The sequence below is a fragment of the Odontesthes bonariensis genome, chromosome 10 (assembly GCF_027942865.1).
Source record: "Odontesthes bonariensis isolate fOdoBon6 chromosome 10, fOdoBon6.hap1, whole genome shotgun sequence".
NCBI classification, from domain to species: Eukaryota; Metazoa; Chordata; class Actinopteri; order Atheriniformes; family Atherinopsidae; genus Odontesthes; species Odontesthes bonariensis.
The window spans coordinates 28,415,796-28,435,170 of record NC_134515.1 but is presented as its reverse complement, the minus strand read 5'-3'; the positions used below and the strand labels follow the sequence as shown (position 1 = coordinate 28,435,170).

Sequence of the window (19,375 nt, the reverse complement as noted above, 5' to 3'; positions counted from 1 at the left end):
AATTGATTATTAAAAACATGTCAGGCCTATGGAAGTCAGCAGGATATGCACTGGATTCTTATACCCACTGTATGATAAGAAGACTTAAAAAACTGATAGCAGAGATAGCATGTCACATGATATTATATGGGATAAGTGAATCTCATTCAGATTTTGCAATGCAGACTCTGCTATGATGAACTGTTTTTTCATTATGTGGCTCATCGGGATGCTTTCTGATGCAATATGAACCAGTGTTTCTATGTAAAACTTATAGCCATATAGTTCAAATTTCCTTGTAAATTTCCTTCAGTTTTACAAAGTTAGGTTTTCATTGAAATTGTAATTTACTGTTTAGATTAGATTGACAGGTGTCACACAGCCCAGGTGGTATTGTTTACTTTAGAACCTCACTTTTTAAAAAAAAAAAAAAAAACCTCAGCCCTCAGATCAGACCCCTGTGCATTTTATACTGTCCTGATATTTGCAGAAAACACAGCAGCACAGGCAAGACAATAACGTTTCAAAAAGTCAATGAATTTGTTGTTTGGGGCAACAAACACTGGCATCAGTCGCCAGCCTTCTTTCACACGCAATCATTTTGATCAGATGTTATCAAGTGTGCAACACACTTACCGCGCAGCAGCTAGTCTTTTAATGTGAAATATTCTTCCGGAAGTTATTGTCATAGACGCCCATTGACGGTGATGCGCTCCAGAGCAGCAGCCGTGCGCATAGCTGCAATTCAGACGCACAAGGAGCGAAACCTCTCAGCTTGTGCGCCACTTCGGAGGAAACCTACAGCCTCATTTCTGCGTGGACTGACGACCCGATCAAGCTGAAACCCAGACAAGTTGGAAAGGACGCTCCGGGCTCGTTTTGACCGGTTTCAGATCAGCGTCGGAGGCGGCAAACACAAAAGTACACTTTTAAGATTTGACACAACACCCAAGGACTGTAAAAATATCCCGTGCAGTTGTTGGTCTACCAGAGGTGACAACTTTTATCGCCAGTCTTCGGGAATTCGTGACCTGGAGGTAAACTCCGCGTTATTCTCGGATGAAAAAGACCACAGACTCGCACTTTGGGATCTGCCTTTGAAACAGCGGGATGTAGTTTTTTTTTGCGGATCACAGGGAACGATTTGGACTTTTGAGAATGAACTTCGTAAACCAGCTCTGCTGACTTTCTGTGATCTAAAGACACATGAAACCATGGGTTGAAAGCGACGATGATGGACTGCGGGGACGTTGAACGTGGGAGGGAGAATTTGCTGTTATGTAATGATTGACAGCGCCTGGTAATAAGTGGTAAATCATAACTAGCATCACCCCCATCACCCCCCACCCCCCACCCCTTTAAATTGATGTTTTTATAATTAAGTTCAAGCTGATGCCACAGCTTTTAGAGCTATTGAGCAGGATATGACGCCAGTTAGAGGATGAATTCATCTTCTACTTATTCATCTCTTAATATATCAATATCTATTTTTAGCTTAGTCAGGAAATACGGAAATAAAAGTTTATCATATATGATTTTAAGGCCTCTATTAGACAATCCTTACCTCTGTCACACCCTGCCAATCTCATTCCATTTTTTCGATTTTTGCTCAATAATTTAGTCATAATGCCCCAAACTCTTGACCTGCTGCTTGCTGATGACAAAATGACTGTGACTTCACAAAATCAGACTATCAACAGCATCATGAGCTTCTTTTTGAGCTTTGAACTGTCTTCTTGGCTTTGTATCGTCTTTAATGTCTACTAAGATGCTATAATGCTCATTTTTGCCCTCATCCTTCGGGATATGTAGTCACTCTGAAATCCTCGATCTCCTCACCTCTGTGACTTTCTGTTTCTGAACATCCAAAGCCAATACTTAAACTTCAGCAGAGCCTTCGTTGGTCCCTCCCTCCCCCCAACTCACCAGGGCTGGTGGGGGGGGTGGATCTCCGGCCCCACGGGGTTGAAATTGTGGCCGGTGGCGGTCGTACCCCTCGCGGAAGGGCTCCCATCATGGAGACCAGCCCGGAGAGCCCCAACCGGGCTGTGGAGTACCTCCTGGAGCTCAACAACATCATTGAGAGCCAGGCCAAACTCTTGGAGACACAGCGCCGGCGCATCGAGGAGCTGGAGGGCCAGTTGGACCGGGTCAGCCAAGAAAACCAGGACTTGAGGCAGGAACGCAGCCCGCGCACCCCCGGGTCGGACACCCCCGAGCAGAACCATGACCACAGCCAGCCCCTGTCCCTCCCCATCGGAGGTGGGGAGGGCAGTGGGAATGGGAGCAGCTCAAAATCTCAGGTGACCGCTGGACCAGCCACAGCTCCTGGACCCAGCAGGGAGAGGAGAAGCCACACCAGGCTGACGCGAGGCCTCTCCTGCAGCTCCTCCACCACGGAGCGAGACCGGCTGGAACGCACTGACAGCACAGACACCAACGCCAGCTCCACCTTACGCAGAAAGTAAGTGCCCTTAACCCGCAGGCCCCTTCAGCCGGCTTCCACGTCTAATAAGTGGCTTCACGTCATATTGTTTGAGTGTCAGTAATCTGGTCCAAGTTGCTCTAAATTGTAGGGAAGACTTCGGTCTGCTTAAGATCTCCAATCTGACAGAACATTTATCTGCTAAGCCCACATAATGACAGGCTGTGTGAGATTTCAGCCTTTCTAGGCATCAGAGATAATCCTCACAGTGATGGGACCAAACCTGAGAGAGGATATTTCAATAAAACACCATAAGAAAATGTACTGATTGCTGGAGGATTATGGGTAAAGAGATAAGTGCTCAAGGTGCCCATCATGGTGTGTGTAATTTTGCCCGCAGAAAGTATGATTTGTGTAATGGTATCTGTTTGACGTGGGATATGTGTGGGTGAGGGTAGTAGTATGCCGAGGAAAACCTAAAGCAGGATGGTTATGGGTCTGTTTTTTTGTGGTCGTCTAAACTTTCTGGACCAGAGAAGCCATCCACTATTTGCCAAAATCGTGTTTTTCTTTTACTCTAAACTCTGGGATGGTAGGTCTCGATGATTTTTTTTTTTTTCCTTCTTCATTTTTTTTGTCCTAATTTCAAGGCCGGACTGAAGCTGCAAACACGGCTTTGGCAAACAACAAGTGCATCTGTCCTCGCTTTAACTTAACCACGCACGCACGGATAGAGTCAGCTTTTGTTCTGGAAGCATTGAGCTTTGTGAGTAGGCAGCAACTCATGCGGAAAAAAAAAAGTACACAGTGAAATAAACTGTTGCTCCCTTAGATATGCGTTTCTCAAGGCACAGTCATCCCAGCAGTTATCACTTGATTCTGCTCACTATCTGTTTTCTAACGCTCTCAATCCTAAAACTAATGATTGATTCAGATTCACCTAAATCCCTTATTCATTAGAGCTGTCTTTTCGTCTGCTGTCTGCCTCTCTGGCACCTTTTCCTCCTCCCTGGAGAGGACTTAGTCATTAGATAGACGCACATATTAGTTATTAATGTGGGTGTTAAATGCAACGGAGAATAGCTAATGTAGATCTTGCTGATCCTCCCATGAAAACTGCCTGCAGCAGCTGTGGCTGACTTTACATCCGGGCTCAGATAAGTGTAACATATGGAGTGTGACAGTCAGTAAATAGTTGCACAACAAGAGCCATATTGTCCCCGTCTGGCTGTGACTCAGCCCGACCCAAACTGGCCTGTTGTGCTGTGGTCACTGACAGTGCACTCTCCTCTAATAATGGATCTGATACAAACTTGAAGTTCCTCGTCGTCACTGCCCGCGACGCTCCAAATATGGCCCGAAGGATGACGGGGGAGAGGGAAAAAAGGGGGAGGAAAGAGACCGGGCGACCTCGCTCGGCACGCCTCAGTCTAAAAGAGAAAAGGTGGAACACACACACTGATTCGCCATCTGTCAATAGGGTGTGTAAGCCAGGGAGGGAGAAAAGCTCAGGAGAAGGCCACATTCAGGAGCTGGCTTTGTTTTTGTCCAATTAGTTGTGCTCCCCCCCCCCAAGCAAGAGTCCTCATCGCTGCTCCGTGCCTCTCTGTGGCTCACATAAGCCTCAATTTTGGTTCCAGACTGAATAAACTGTCTCCATGTTATTAGTCATGCGTGTGGGAGCTGCATCAAAGCAAAGTCGCTACCTCCTCTTTCGGCCTTAAACATCTGTCCCAAATGCTGGCCCGATACGTCCCTCTTGTGCCGCTAATGGCAGTGTGAACAAGGGGAGTCGGAGGCATTGGGGTGAAATGATACTTGATGTCAAGTCCCCTCTCCAAGACGCAGCGGGGTTGAGGGCATCGCCACAGTCCGCTGTGAGCGTGGCAGATGTTTTTGTTTGTTATTTTGGGAAAAGTCATTCAAGTGCATTTTGCACGTGTGTGTTGGTGTGAGTGCTCAAAAAAAGTGTGAAAGAGGGAGGAAGGCAGGCATGAGAGATTAATTAGTGTGACCAGAGGATAATTACCACCAGTCCAAGGATGACAGTTACCGCTGTGCGTGTGTGTGTGTGTGTGTTTGGTGTGACTTTTTGTAAGTGGGACTGCTGTTTTGGGTTTTCACCTGCTCTGACCATTATTATGTAGCAGATATGTCCCTGCAGTCTGCTTTACACGCTGTCCTGTAATAACCGTGCGTCAGTTCTCGCTGCATGGGTGAGAGATTGAATTGCTCATTATGTGCTGCATGCATGCAGCTGTTCTCGCACAGCTCAAAGGATGAGAGGCGGCAGCAGCTGGAGGTCTTGACTACAGCCCCAGAAGAGTTGATATACAAAGAAGAGTTATTGCATAATGCAAGAGAGAAGGAAAAGTAAAAAGGAGATGTGCTATCTTTCCTCTCTGACTGTCACAGTGGGAGTGTACAGAAGCTGCGAAGAGTGCCGTGCAGGTGCTTGTGTCTCCGCTTGCCTTTCTCCTCCCAGCCCCTCTCCTCACAGGGCTCTGCTCTCAGCGAAATTGGCTTGAATTCTGTTTTGGGAAATCTGTAGAAGAACGGTGATGGGCTTTTGTCAGAAGCAGCTCAGTTTGGCTAATTTAGTGGAGCTCCACCACATTTAACCCCATCCCCTTTGCAACCCCCACTCCACCCTTTCTACCTCTCACACTCATGCTCACTCTCACATACCCACGTACGTACACTCACTCTCTCCCCCTCGCTGTTTCTGTTTCCCACTGCTGCAGATATGACTCAGAGAAGCTGCAGAAAGGACTTTTGTGCCTTTCTCTTTCTCTTCCCCTCTCAGCTCTCCTGCTCTTCTGCCTGCATTTAACTGAAGCGCAGCTATTGTTGCTAATTGAACATTCTTTCTTGACGCAAATTACGAGCTCATAATACATATTGATAGAAGTTTTTTCCTTGTATCTTGCATCCTATTGTAACTAAGGCAGCTTAGTTACAACTTAGAGAAAGGAGCAAGCCCCAGGCAGATGTGTGGGTACGCTGAGCTGAGCTCGATCTGACCTGGTGCAAACATGCTACAGTATGTGATGTGATGAGAGGTAATCTGCTCTCTTTGGATTTGTTTTGACTTTCTAGAATACACCCACTGCGAGCAGCAGCTGTTGATTTCTCAAGAAGCCAATCTTCTATGTTTTTTTATTCAAGATACATTGTGGATTAAACTGTGTATTATTCAGCTGAGAATTAAAATATCACAGCAGTGCTAATGATTACCGTGATGCAGTTTAGCTTGACGTAAATTTAAATGATGGATGTGTGTGTTTGTGTGGGAGGCAACTGTTTGTGGGTGGTGCTTTTTGCCTTCCAGTGAAGTGAGTGTTCATGGCTTCGTGCTGTGCACGCAAAGGAAAAATCTTGTTTTTATTTATATTTAGTCATTTCACTCCACATTAATCCAGACCCCAGAAGACACATATTTTGGAATATCTCCATCCCAGCGCAAAATGAGCACCTGCATTTCATCCCTAGCGTGTCCAATGACCTCAACTCTGTGCACAGATGGTCACGTTCAGCACAGCCAGGCACTCTGGGTTTTAATGCGTAATGCACAGTTATAGTTTCTGTTTTACATCGGCACGCATGTTACATGTAAAGACAGATTTTCCAAGAGATCTTTGCCCATTTTGAACAGTTTCTTGGCAGCAAATGCTGTAAAAATACAGAAAAAAAAAGAAAGCTGAGGCAGGCTTTCTCATAGAATGGAAAATCTTTGTGAATTGCTCAGTTTTACTATATTTGATATTTTAAACTTTGGAGTCTCCGTCAGCACATGTCCTGTCCCTCACTTCATGCTCACAGTTTCATTCAGCATCTATCTGCATATACAGTACCATGAATCTGAAATGGTGAGAAAACAAGTGAATAGCTGTGATGTAAAGCTTTTCACTGTAAGTGAAATGTTCTTGGAGTGTGAGTGCAGCGAGAGACGCAGTATAGTTGCTGTGGAAACTAAAGCTGGCCTCAAGACAGTTGCAATATTACATATCTGTCCGTCCTGCCTCCGTCCTTTCCACCCTCTTGCTCCCCATCACCTAAATCCTGATCCTGACTCGCGCTCCTCCCTGTTTCCTCCTCATCTTGCACCCTGTCTGTTTGCAGCAGCCTCCATTGCTTTTTTGCTTTGTTTTAAGTGGCAGCTGTGTGTAGATGGCAGTTGTGTCCTTAACAGCAGCAGTGGTAAATTAGCGCTCAGATTAGAGGTCTTGCTTTGTCATTAGTGAAGGGTGCAGAAGCTGCTGTCCAGTCATCAGTGGGTTAAACACAACTGGGGGATGTAATCATGCATCCCCCTTCTGACCAGGAGATCATCGTGTCCCCCGCCGTTCAGACTGGACTCGAGCTTTTGAAAACGCAGGAGCGCTTCCCCTCTTTTCCCAGCTGTTACAGTCGCTTTATTCACAGTCTTTCCCATTCAGATGCGGATAAGTGACACTTTTGAGGCGGGATATTTGTCAAACACTCATGCACACGTTCTACGGAGCAGAATAGGGATACTGGTTACCGTGGGAACGCTGTGAGCTCTTCTGTGAAGAACTCTGTGGGCGAGAGACACAGAATAAAGAGATGGAGAGAAATGAAGAGAGGGTAGGAGTGAGAGCAGGAGCAGGGTGAAAGACAGAAGAAGGATTGAATGAGTGCTTGATGGGGATGGAGGGGACAAACCCAAGACGCAAGTGACAGCATCTCTGTCAGTGAAAAGTTGAGGTGTGGTTTCTCAGGCACACGGGTTCAGACACTTAGTCATGCTTTTTGACCGACATCCGTTTCAGTCTTTGCAGTGTTCCCCTTGGTGATCTGCAGGTATATCATTTTCTCATTCACTCCCTCTGTGCCGCCCACGTTAAATGAAAATGAAGTCTAATTGTTCTTCTTTTGGGTGAGTCACCTCCAGTGGAAATCAAACACCTGTGCTGCACACACGCACATCTGCACACAAGCTCACAGGGTACAGCGGGTGCCTGGCGTGCGTAGCTGAATCGTAACTGTAACCGGGCCCCTGCTCGCCAGCGCTTTTGCCTGGCACTCAACGCCAAACGCCCACTCAGTTAGTCCGCACTGTTGCCAAGCAGCGGGAGACTCAAGCTCGTGGTGGAAAACCAGTGAGGATGGTTGTGGAAAAGCTGGTGGAAGTATTAAAAACCACAGTCAACTTTAAGCTACGATGCGGCTTGTTTTATCAAACATCTCGGTTTGTCAGCCAGAGTCAGGTGGGTCGCAAGCTGGAGGTGGGATGACGCAGTGCGCTCCCACACTCTGATTTCATCGACAATGGTGAAAAAAAATTCTGAAAGCATAGCTTGGAAGTGGAGAGATTCACAGACTATCCCCCGGAAACGCACAAGGACGCTGTGTGAAACGTGCATAAACCTGCCACAACAGTGCAGCTCAGTGTCTTCCACTGAAAGCCGCATGTGAGCCTTGCTCCCACTCTCCTCGCTCGTCTATAGATAGACGCTCACCTACACGCTGACACCCCCATGCTACAGCACAGGTTTGAGGAAACACTGAATCCAGCAACAACCATCCAGCCCCCCTCCCGCCCTTCTTTACCTCCATTCGTCTTGATTATTTTCACCCCTGCCCTCCTCTGAATTCAACCTCTCCCACTCTCGTGTTGCTCCCCCTCCTCCCACTCTTCCTCCTGCCTCCAGCTGCTGTCAGTTCATTGCTTTAAATACAAGCAACCTCGTAAATTCTCCCAACGTGCTTCTTTTTCTCTCTCGTCCTTTGTCTTCTCTGTTTTGACGAATAACTTCTGGCCCTGCGGTGCGTTGATTCATATCTTGACCTCATCTCTTTGTTACCATGTTTCTCTGTGTGGTAATTCGGATAACAGAATGAAAGATGTGTACATACTAAGATTTTGTGTGGGTATGTGTTTTTCTTTTTTCTACAGAGGACAAAAAGAAGAATGCCTTGTGTGTGTGTGTTTTTTTCTTTTTTTTTTCATGGCACTCAGAGATTCAAGCGTAACTGCTTGTGAAGCACAAATCAGATTGTAGATGAGCCTGTCAACAGTTGCCACACTGGGGATATTCCAACAGGAGGCATTAGTTACTGCTGGTAAAATACAAATCTTGGCAGTTTAAGACCACACACTGTGTACGAGCATCGCTCGGGCTTATATAACAGCTCCCTCCTTGCCTCTCTCCACATCTCCATCCAAGGCTGTGCAGGTCAACGGGTGCATTTGTTCTGGGGGGGTTCATTTTCTCTGATACAGAGAATAAAGAGAAATTAAGGAGACACAGTTCACATCTTGTCAGGATAGTTTAGTAAAAATAGCATCTGTGCTTGTAAATTAGCTTGAAATTTGTCTTATCAAGGCGCTGACTTGTAACCCCCCTGTAATCTTTATAAATAGAAATAAACAAGATGCCATACTCATCTTATTAGATAGTCACTGATGGTTTATTTTCATATTACTAGAACTTTTTATAATCTGCACCAAACAAACAAACCCACCACCTACACGATTATATCCTTAAACACTCACTGATCTTGCTCTTCTTTAGGTGTTGCCAACACTCGCTTAGTGTGCTAGACTTGCCCTTTTCATGATGGATATGAGGACAATTATTGCTAATCTTTTTTCTTATTATTGGCAACCAATCTCCATCCATCCATTTTCTATGAAAAATCCAATCCAATTTTTCTTAATTTTCTACAGTGGCTATCAGCTTCTAGCCCATTTGTTTTTAACCATAGTTGTGTATGGTTATGCAATACCAGTGTTCTGTGTACAATGTGAATAAAAACAAAATGCAACGATTTGCAAATCTCCCAAACCAATATTTTATTTGTAAAAGATGAGAGAAAACATCAAATCTTGAAAATTAGATTTTTTTTTACGTTTCAATAAAAATATTTGCTCATCTTGAATTGGATGGCAGCAGCGCTCAAAAGAAGTTGAAGCGAGGCCACTTTTACCACAGTGGAGCATCCACTCTTCTTTTAAGAAAAGTATGGAAGCATTTGGAACTGAGGAGACCAGTTCCTGGACCTTTAGAACATTGTCCTATTCTTGTCTGATATAGGATTCAGGTTGCTTTACAGTCCGGGATCTTCTTAGTCATCGATTGCTGCTGGACTGCTAGTTGGCCAGTCCAGCACTCGGACTCTTCTACTACAAAGCCGTGCTGAGAGTAAGAGATGCAGTATGCGGTCTAGCATTGTTTGGCTTGAATATGCAAGGCTTCTCCCTGGAAAAAGATGTTTGCGGAATGGGAACAAATGTTGCTCTAAAACCTTTTCATGCATTTCATCATTGATAGAGCTTTTCCCCAAGTGCAACCTGTCAGTTCTATTTGAACTAATGCACTTCCATGCCACCAGAGATGCAGGTTTCTGAACTGAGTGCCTATAACAAACCACCATTCATCTGAACTCAGAGCATTTTTCCACTTTGTCTCAGTTAATTTTGAATTAGTTTTTTGTCCCAGAGAAGATGGAGGAGGAAGTTTCTTGTTCATATTCCTATATGGCTTCTTTTTGTGCATGATAAAGCTGTAATCTGCATTTGTAGATGGCATAGTGAACTTAATTCACAAACATCGATTTCTGAAGCCATGCAAGGATCTCCATGTCACTGAATCTGAATATTTTGATGATGTTATGGACTGTGGATGATGGAATATTCAAAATCTTCACAATTTTGTGTTGAGCAACAATATTCTGAAGTTGCTCCACAATTTGTTGACAGAGATGTCTGCAGATTGCTGAAATTCTGTCCATTTTGACGTCTGAGAGACTCTACCTCTCCTGGGTCCTCTCTACCTCTCCTACATCCTCTTCATCTATCCAATCATGTTATTGACCTGTTGCCAATTTGATCTAAGTAGTTGCAACATGTTCCTCCAGCTGGTTCTCTTTAGCACTGGTTACCTTTGTTGCCCCATCCCAACTCATGGCTGAGATTCATTGCTGCTATCAAATTTAATATGATCTGTTTTCTATGTTCTATTGTGAATACAATTCTTGTTTTATAAGATTTGCAAAACAATGTATTCATACATTATTTCGCAGCATCAAAATCTTTTTGGAATTGGTAATGCAAATTCTGGACTTAAAGGGGAAGTTCGTTTTTTTAAACCTGGACCTTATTTCTGGCATAAAATACGTTCATCTACTCACGATAACAGTTTGGTGAAAGTTGACATCCTTTGGAAGATATTTAGATATCTGGGGGCTTGTAGGAAGCTTTCTACAAATGCGTCTACTGAGATGACTTCATCGCCACGCGCCGCTGCAGCACAGCTTATTTACCCCGTGCTCTGTCACAGTAGAAAGCTTCCATAAGCCCCCCGATAGCCCACAATAACAACAACACGGCAGCTATGAGCTAACAGTTCAATTGTACGTGTTCATTCATTCATTCATTCGCCTTAAAGTATTGGTGAACTAAAGACAGATAATGCTTTATTTAGAGGCTGTATTGTCTATGCCCTGTTCTCTCCCGTTATATGGATATACGCGGATCTCGAGTAATCTAAATATCTTGTGAAGGACGTAGACTTTCACCAAACTGTTATCAGTGAGTAGATGAACGTATTTTATGAAATCTGTGAAATAAAGTCGAGGTTTAAAAAAACTAACTTCTCCTTTAACAGGGAGCCGGTGTAGATAAGCTAAATTACAGCAAGCACTCCTACTTATTCACAACAAATCCCTCGCTGCAGCATTTTGGAGCTGGAGGCTTTTCAGAGAATTTTCGGGACAGCCCAATGATAAGAAATTACAGTAGTCCCATCTTGAAGCAACAAATGCATGGACTAGTTTTTCTGCATCACTGAGACAGACTGTTCCTAATTTTGACAACATTATGAAGGTGAAAGAATGTGGTAGTAGAAAGTGTTTTTCTGGTCAAAAATAACTCCAAGGTTTCTCATGGTAGTATTGGAAGCCAATAGGTAATAGCCAAGGTAATGCCAACTAGAGCAGGGGTCGGCAACCTTTAACACTCAAAGAGAAAAGAAAACACTGGGAGCCGCAAATACTTTTTGACATCTAAAATGAAGATATTTTTTTTTTTACCTTTACGCTTTGTATAAACAACTATAGTGTGTTGCTTACGAAATCCATGAAGTGCTATAGAGAAAATGAAATTTTAATTATGAACACATTTTGAACATTTTAAACTCTTAAAAAAATAATGATGAAAAGAAAACATGCCGAGTTGAAGGTCTCTTTTTCGCCACAAATTACTGATAAGCCACTCTCTTTGTAAATGCAAATGAATCTGCCCAGGCATCATTAAATGTTCTATTTTCTTCAGATATTTTTCTTTTCTTACATTTCTCCATACTTGGCCTACCTGGGGTTGAAAGTCTCGGTAAATGCACAGCGTTTTGGCGGGCATTTACCGGCTTTTCGGCGAGTGTGACGCATATTTTGGACGACGAAAAATAATGAAAATAATGAAATATAATTTTATTTTTATATTTCAAGACCACAATAATGTTCCAATTTAGAACTACAATAATAAAAAAAAAACTAACACAAATAAAACACACTTCAATTGGATACTTTTTCATTTATTTTCCCAAGCCACACGCAGCTTCAGCATAAGGATGAAAGAGACGCGGGTTGCCGACCTCTGATCTAGAGTAACCATAGCAAGACAGGGTCTTCCTGAATTGCTCACAAAGACAACAACTGCAGTTTTGCCTGAATTTACTAACAGAAAATTCAGAGTCATCCAGGTCTTTGTGCCTTTAAGAAGTGCTTTCAGTCCAACTAATTAGTTTAATCTGGATTCACGGATGAATATAGCTGAGTACCATTTGCATAGAAATGACCTCATGGAAGATGCATAGAGTGAAAAGAATCTGTCTAAGCACAGAACCCTGTGGAACTCCATGCCTTACACTGGTGTGTTAAGAAGACATTTACATGAACAAACTGCAATCTATCAGGTTTAATAAATTAAACCAGTCCAGTGCAGTTGCTATAATCCCAAAAACATGTTCAAGCCTCTGCAGTACAATGTTGTTGTTGATCGTATCAAGTGCAACACTGAGGTCCAACAGGACAAGCACAAGTCCACCAAGAGGAGATCATTGATAACCTTCACTCGTGCTGTTTCTGTGCTATGATGCGGTCTGAATCCTGACTGAAACTATTCAAACTGATTATTTCTGCGTAAATGATGACAAAGTTGAGTTGCAACTATTTTTTCAAGAGCTTTAGACATAAAAGGGAGATTCGATAGAGGTATTTAGTTAGATAGAGGTTTTTCTAATTAAAAGTTTAACTACAGCAACCTTAACATAATCTGTCAGCATAGACATAGACATGATGACAATGAGACAAGGGTATAATGAAGGGTACATTTTGTGAAAAGCCACTTGGGTCTAATATAGACTTAGGGGAGCAGACTTTCATTATGGCGTTTCGGGAGGATGGCAGCAGGTTGGAAACTGCAGAAAAGTGTATCAAACAAGACTGCAGCTCACCACATCCTGATCTCACCCCTGGGTTCTCGTGGTTTGGGTTGGCTAATAAATTCAGCCATATCTCTAAATATTAGAGCTGCCCCATTCAAAGCATGATGGATGCAGTCACTCCTAGTCAAACCAGGTTTTTCCCCCCAAAAAGTTTGCCAATCATCTATCCAGGCCATGTTGTTTGCTGGACACCACCGTAACAACCAGCGATTGAAGGATGACATGCAGCCAAACGTGCCATCACAGGTCTGATTTGGCAGGGATCCAGAGAAAACTACAGTGTCTTCCATTGTTTTGCTAAAGTTACACACAGATGCAGCACTTAGTGACCTCTGATTGATGGAACTGGGTGTCATTACCACCACCGTGAGTCACAATTTCCCTGTATCTACTTACTGTATCTACCTGTATTGTATCCTACTGAATTCTACTTGAATTATTGCTGAACTTACAAAGAATCGTCTCCAAAATCCACACCCACACTTTGGAGCCTTTGCAGAGCCTTATATTAGTGGATTATTTAGAGGGTATTGAGACAGATATTTTCTTCATAAAGCAGAAGGAACTAGAGGCAGCATTTAAAGAGAGCCAAAGTTAGATTTACATTCACAAGGGGGACAGAAACTTCAAATGAACATTGCTCCACAACTACTGGCCTCTTTGAGGCCTTGAATTCAGCATTTGAACAAACGTGGAGTTTGAAGAGGGATACTGATTAGGTAAAAATCCCTCTATTTTAGGCCTGATACCTACAGTATGTGCAGGTCTTCTTTATCCCTTTCAGTACCCGTGTTATTTACAGAGGTCGGTATGTTATGTGATGTCCCATTCTTGTCTGTCAAGAAGCTCAACAGTCCTTGGTCGTCATTGCCTTAAGTTCAGACATTTCACCAATTGTGAACATTTGGAGCATTGTGAAACGCCTCAAAATGACAGAGACAACTCAGGACTGTTGAGCTGCTAGAATCCTGTATCAAACAATAATGGGACAACATTTGACTTCCAAAGGTCCTGCAGCTGATCTCCTCAGTTGCCAGACATTTACAGACTGTTAAAGAAAGAGAGCCCTGTCCCGATTTTTTTCTTTTTTTCTTTTTAGCTGTCCCAAGTTTATCAGGCTAGTCGCTGCCATCAAGGTCGAGATGAGCTGACAGTAAAGCATCTCACATTTTACAGCATGTAATATGTGTTTTATTTATTCTCTATTGCAAACAATAAGTTGGTTTATGAGATCTGAAGCAAAGAAAACATTAGCTCGAGTTTACACACTTAAGTAAACTGCTAAAATGCATCTTACTTCCCTTTTTCACTCTCACTTCCCTGCATTTGTGTTTCCACGCCAAAGTGACACGGACTGCGTGTCCTTGAGAGCAGCTGGCCCTAGTGAGAAACCAGCCATTTACATGCTAATCTCAACCACTGCACTCTCTTCAACCGCAGATGGAACATCTCTAATTCCTGCTGGAGAAGGGGAGCAGCAGAGAGGCTTTTGTGTTTCATGTGCACTTTTGCTTGCATTACAGAAAGTGCTTTCCCATTTCCATCCAGGATGATCCACCAATGGACTCTGCTGTAGAATAGTATAGGACTTTATATAATACATCTGAGTGATGTTGCAAAACTCTCACTGGCAGCTCTTGGGATTTTAAAACTTATTTCTTTGCCTTGAATTCTTAATGCTTTAGCCTTCAAACCGCCAGTAACCTACTGTAACTATCAGGAGTGAGCTCACAGCTATGTTTGTGTGGTCGCGAGGATATCACCTTGCTGCTGTTCGTGTCTGTACAAACTGTCACACATCTGCATCTCTTTTCTCCTTTTAAATGTGCCATTCCCTCTACTACCATTGCTGCTCCACGATTTCTCTCTCTATCAGTCTGCAGCTTCAGATGCTTTCTCTTCCTGCTTTGTTGCTGACTTTTATGTGTCTGTGTCTCTTTGCTTCCTTCATGTCTGTGTGTGTGTGCGTGTTTGTGTGTGTGTCGTCCATCTCCGGCCCTTCCCGTCAGTGTCCGGCCTCCGTTTGTTTCAGGGCAGCCCATCTCGGCTCCCACCACTCCTACGGCGGCGAGCAGTGCTGCCTTCGCCGCTCTGTTTCCCACCAGTCTGACAGTTCACAGCTTCGGTAGTCTCCATCAGTACTGCTGCCCCTCCACTGATCAAAGCTTACCGCAGGACGACAGGTAAGGGCCACAATAGGACCTGATAACAGTGAGTACAATAAGTAAGGAATAAACCCCCTTTCAACCTCATAAGGAGCCTTGTGCGTCATCTCTCGAGCAATCCCAAAGTCTGTCAACAACCTCCAGCTCTCTCCCTCAGACAGTACCCTTTTTAATTTGTCACCATCACCTTTTTCACATTTAATCCTCGTCTGCTTGCTTTCCTGCTTCACCTCCTTTACCTCCTCCTCCACCCTTCTTAGAAGCCTGTGCCTCAGTCACCTACCACTCCCAAGTGTGACTAATAGCAATAGCTGGCTGGCTCTACTTGCTTGAAAAACACACAGCTCAAGTAGAGCGAGAGGAAATGCAATCTTCATTAAGCCTTGGGACTAAGGTTGACTGAGTCACAAGTGAACCTGGCAAATTCTCTCCCTCTTTTATCTCCTCCTCTCATTTATCCTTCAAATAACTGATGCTGTTCTTAGACACATCTGCGCGCAATGCTCCAACACTGCCATCTAATGGCATTAGACGGCTGCGACGCCCCTATACCCAACGTATAGCAACCATCAGTTTAGACAAAGATGCCTTTTATGTCCATTTTTATCTTGAAATGCCACTCCCTCTACCTTTTCTAGATTCCACCTGCTTTCCTTCTGCTTTTGTATCATACTACGTTTCACTCTGTCTTGCTATTTCTTCTTCTCTCCGTTTTGTCTGTCCGCCTGCTGTCCCGTGTTTCTCTCTGTGTCGTGGCTTGTTGTTTTTCTAAGCGCGGAGGGTGAGGATGAGGGAGCCCATCAGTTCTGTTGTTCTGCCTCGGGCTGCAGTAGCCCCTCCTCTCGCTGAGCTGCGGTGTGACCGACCACACAACGACTCGCGCGTTTACCTGTGAAAGCTCTGTCACATGCTGCCACTGAACTGGGACCTCACTGTTCACCAAACAGACTCAGTCTTGCTGCATTTTAGCTGTGGGAAAAAAAACAACAACATAGAAATGCATGCAACGTGCAGTGTTCGTGAGCTGTCATTGATTTATTCATGTACCACATGGGTTGTGTGCTAATTTTCACTTAAGGGAATCTTGATGTTGTGTTCTCTCTGTATTCATGTCTATTTTTTTCTTTACTTGCAGCCATATCCAGCTGTCAGAGCGCATCACTGTAGTCTGCTCATTACTGTGGCATTCACGCCTATCTTGGTTCCACTAGTTGAGTCATGTCATTTTTTATCTGTGCAGATTGCCATACTTCTGTCCCAGTTGCCATTATTATTATGCATCGAAGCTAGCATAGTAGATGTACAAATATTCTTTTTATGCAGTTTCTTTAACATGTTTGTTCCATCTGATAAACATTCTCTTGTCCATCGTGTTTATTCAGTCAAGTCAAGTCTGGTGTAATTCATGCTCTGAAAAAATAAAGATCTCTCACTCCTGAAGACAGTTTTTCTTTCTGTGTGTGTTCCAGTAAACTGCGCTGTGTTTTTTTTCAGTCACGCTGGAATGGTGCTTGTGCATATCTGTTACGTCACTCATCTCTACCTCAAGGACATTGTACCCATCTAGACACAAAAAGAAATGATAGAAAAGCTATTTCCAGTAATGTGTCTATTGTGCGGTGCACGTAATCCTCAAATGTTAGTGCCTATCCGCGCAGAATGCAGAGCACATATGGCATTATTTTTGGGAGCCTGATTAGTATGTTGCTCTTGGCTGGTGAAAATCTAGTGTTTCCCATGGAAATCAAAGTGCATCTAGAGTAAGTAGTATTTATCTGGTAATTAATTAATTAAACTTGCGCAGGAACTCTTGATCACATGAAATTATTCGTTTGAGACACAACGGCTGCTTCTGAGGACATTGTCCACTTTGCAGTAAACACAGGGCACAACTTACATCCATTTAGTCAGTTAAGCCCCCAATATATTTAAAGTGAAGACAAACCCTTTGAAGATAATTTTCATCATTCTCATAAGATAACTGATCAGTCCCATGGAAAAAGTCATCACACTCCCACGCTTATCAAACTGTTATGTCAGTAAATTGATCAGAATTTCTAAATTAGGTGACGGAGATTAGAACCTCTTAGGTGAAAATGACTGTTTCCTGTTTTAATCTGTGACATTTAGAACTTGGTGTTCTTTTTACTACTGTGCCAAGATCTAAAAGGAATGCCAAAAAAGAAAAGAAATGTCCAGTTGTGGATACGTGCGTCTGGATTTAGAGATACCTTGAAATGATTTCTTAAAACTCAGGTGCATTCATCTGAATTCAAAACACAAATAGGCAGGTCGTCTGTGCTGGGCTCCCTCCTCAAAGACAGCAATAGGCCCCATAACTTCACTGAGGCACATACACCCCCCCTTCCTTGGTTTTCCTAGTACCACCACATCCCAACTAAAGGGACCACTGCCTATCCTGGGGCTCCATCGTGGCCTGTTGGTGTCAAAGTGCATAAAATTAGACCAGCGTGTGAGAAAAACAAAACGACCTTTGTTGTTGTGGTCTGCAACCCCTTATCAGAGACTAGTGATCAGTCTTTCCAAATGACAACAAGAAGCTATTTCTGCGTCATGTGTTAACACTGATCTGTGAGAAAATGTTTTCTTTCACTTTAGCCTGTACTTCTGTACACACCAAGGTTCACCGCTAATGTGTGCAGCCATGATAACATCAATATTTTTACTCCTCCCGTTCCCCTGTATCAATAAATGAATGGGTTTCTTCAGTGTGTCTCTTTTGTCTGTTCCTATAAGCCATGTCATTGTGACAAGCTGTCGCTAAGTTTGGCGTTCTGTAATGAAAGTGACTGTGCATGTGCCAGAGATCTGATGCAGGGAGGGAGGAGGGAGATGCTGGGCAGGACGAGGGAAGCTCACAGCTGTCAAAAGGCTGTCAAGAATGCAGTCTGTGCGGCTTTGCAGGGTGAATAAGAGCCAATGTGAAAGTGTATGCGTGTGAAGAAGTTGGAGGGAGAGAGGGTGTGTTTGTTATTAAGCTGCTGAAGGTAGCGAGGGACCTTTCTCTCACATTGGCAACATGGTAAGAACACAGTTTTTTTCTCAGCTTGTACGACTGTCACAGATGAGCTTTAGTTTGGCACCAGCCAGAGATGTGGCTGCTTGTTTCACTGGTGTGTTTGTATGGTGGCCTGCAGGGACGTGGTGCTTATGAGCTAGAGTTTTGGGGAGTACATTGTTGTCAGTTTGTTGTAGGTAAAACATAACTTAATCATCACAGAGAGAAAGCGAAAGTGTGTTTAAAAGAAAAACATGAGCTCGAAAACTGACAGAACTCAAAGACGGGTGGAAGATGAGCTCAGGACATATCCTGTGTGTACATGCTGTTCAGATGACAGATCACATAGCTGCATTTTACTCTTTAAGAGATGCAAATAAAGCACATTGCTATGGAGTAAACAGAAATGCTAGAAAGTTTTTTTTTATTATTATTCATGCTGTGTTGTAATATTTCTTTGTTCTTGAATTCTCAAGTCCAGCACTTTGATATATGCGCTGCAGAGGATAAATAAGATGCACCCAACCTAGAGCGAATTAGTGGGGACTGCCACAAAAACAGTTTCTGAGGATGTCAAATATAGACAAACTACCACTAAACTGAGAAATGAGAAAAATAAGGGAAGGCAGTTTCCTATGAAAGTTTACTCTTTTTTTTTTTTACATTCCTCTCTGTTTATGCAACACATTTCTTATCATTATCTCATGCTTCTGTGCCAGAGATTATCCAAAGAGATTATGCTTAAAAAAGAACTGCCACTTTTTAGCATCATCACTCACTTCTATTTGTCAGTTCACAGCCTTAGTTTAACCTGAAGGGGCTTCCTCTGCTGTCAAGAGCCTCTTTGAGCTTTGAACCGGACAGTCACGGGAAGCAGTGAGCAGTGCATGCAGTGCATGAGACAGCTGAGCAGCTGGAGAGTGTTGGCGGCTGAGGAATGCTCGGCTCCGACCCTTGAATGATGCGATTGTTTCCTTTTAGTTTGGTCGTTTGAAAGAATGAGATCACATTTGCACAGACTGTTCTGGAAGTAGTTTTACTGAGCTACTGAGTAGTTTTTCTGACCTTTTTTAAAACTTAATGGCAAACATTATCACGCCAGACATCTCCAAAGCAATTAGCTGGTATCTTACCGAAGGCTGCTCTGCACTTCCTATTATTCTGTGTCCACATATTGTATTATGAGCTTTAGGACAAATGTGAAAATTTTATACTGAACTTTGGAGATAAAAGGATTGGAAATTATACCCTCTAACTACACTGAGCTGATGCTTTGGTGGAAATAAGTCAACAGACAGATTGATGCAATTACTGGCAT

At 43.4% G+C, this 19,375-nt stretch overlaps 1 protein-coding gene across 1 annotated transcript in view; it reads left to right on the top strand.

Moving 5' to 3' along the window:
• Positions 1-691: 691 nt before the first annotated feature.
• Positions 692-19,375, top strand: part of iqsec2b (IQ motif and Sec7 domain ArfGEF 2b) — a 32,397-nt gene continuing 13,713 nt past the window's right edge. Inside the window, 1 exon segment of the mRNA XM_075475102.1 lies at positions 692-2,443. Within this exon segment, the coding sequence (XP_075331217.1) occupies positions 1,995-2,443 (449 nt within the window). The 5' untranslated portion in view covers positions 692-1,994.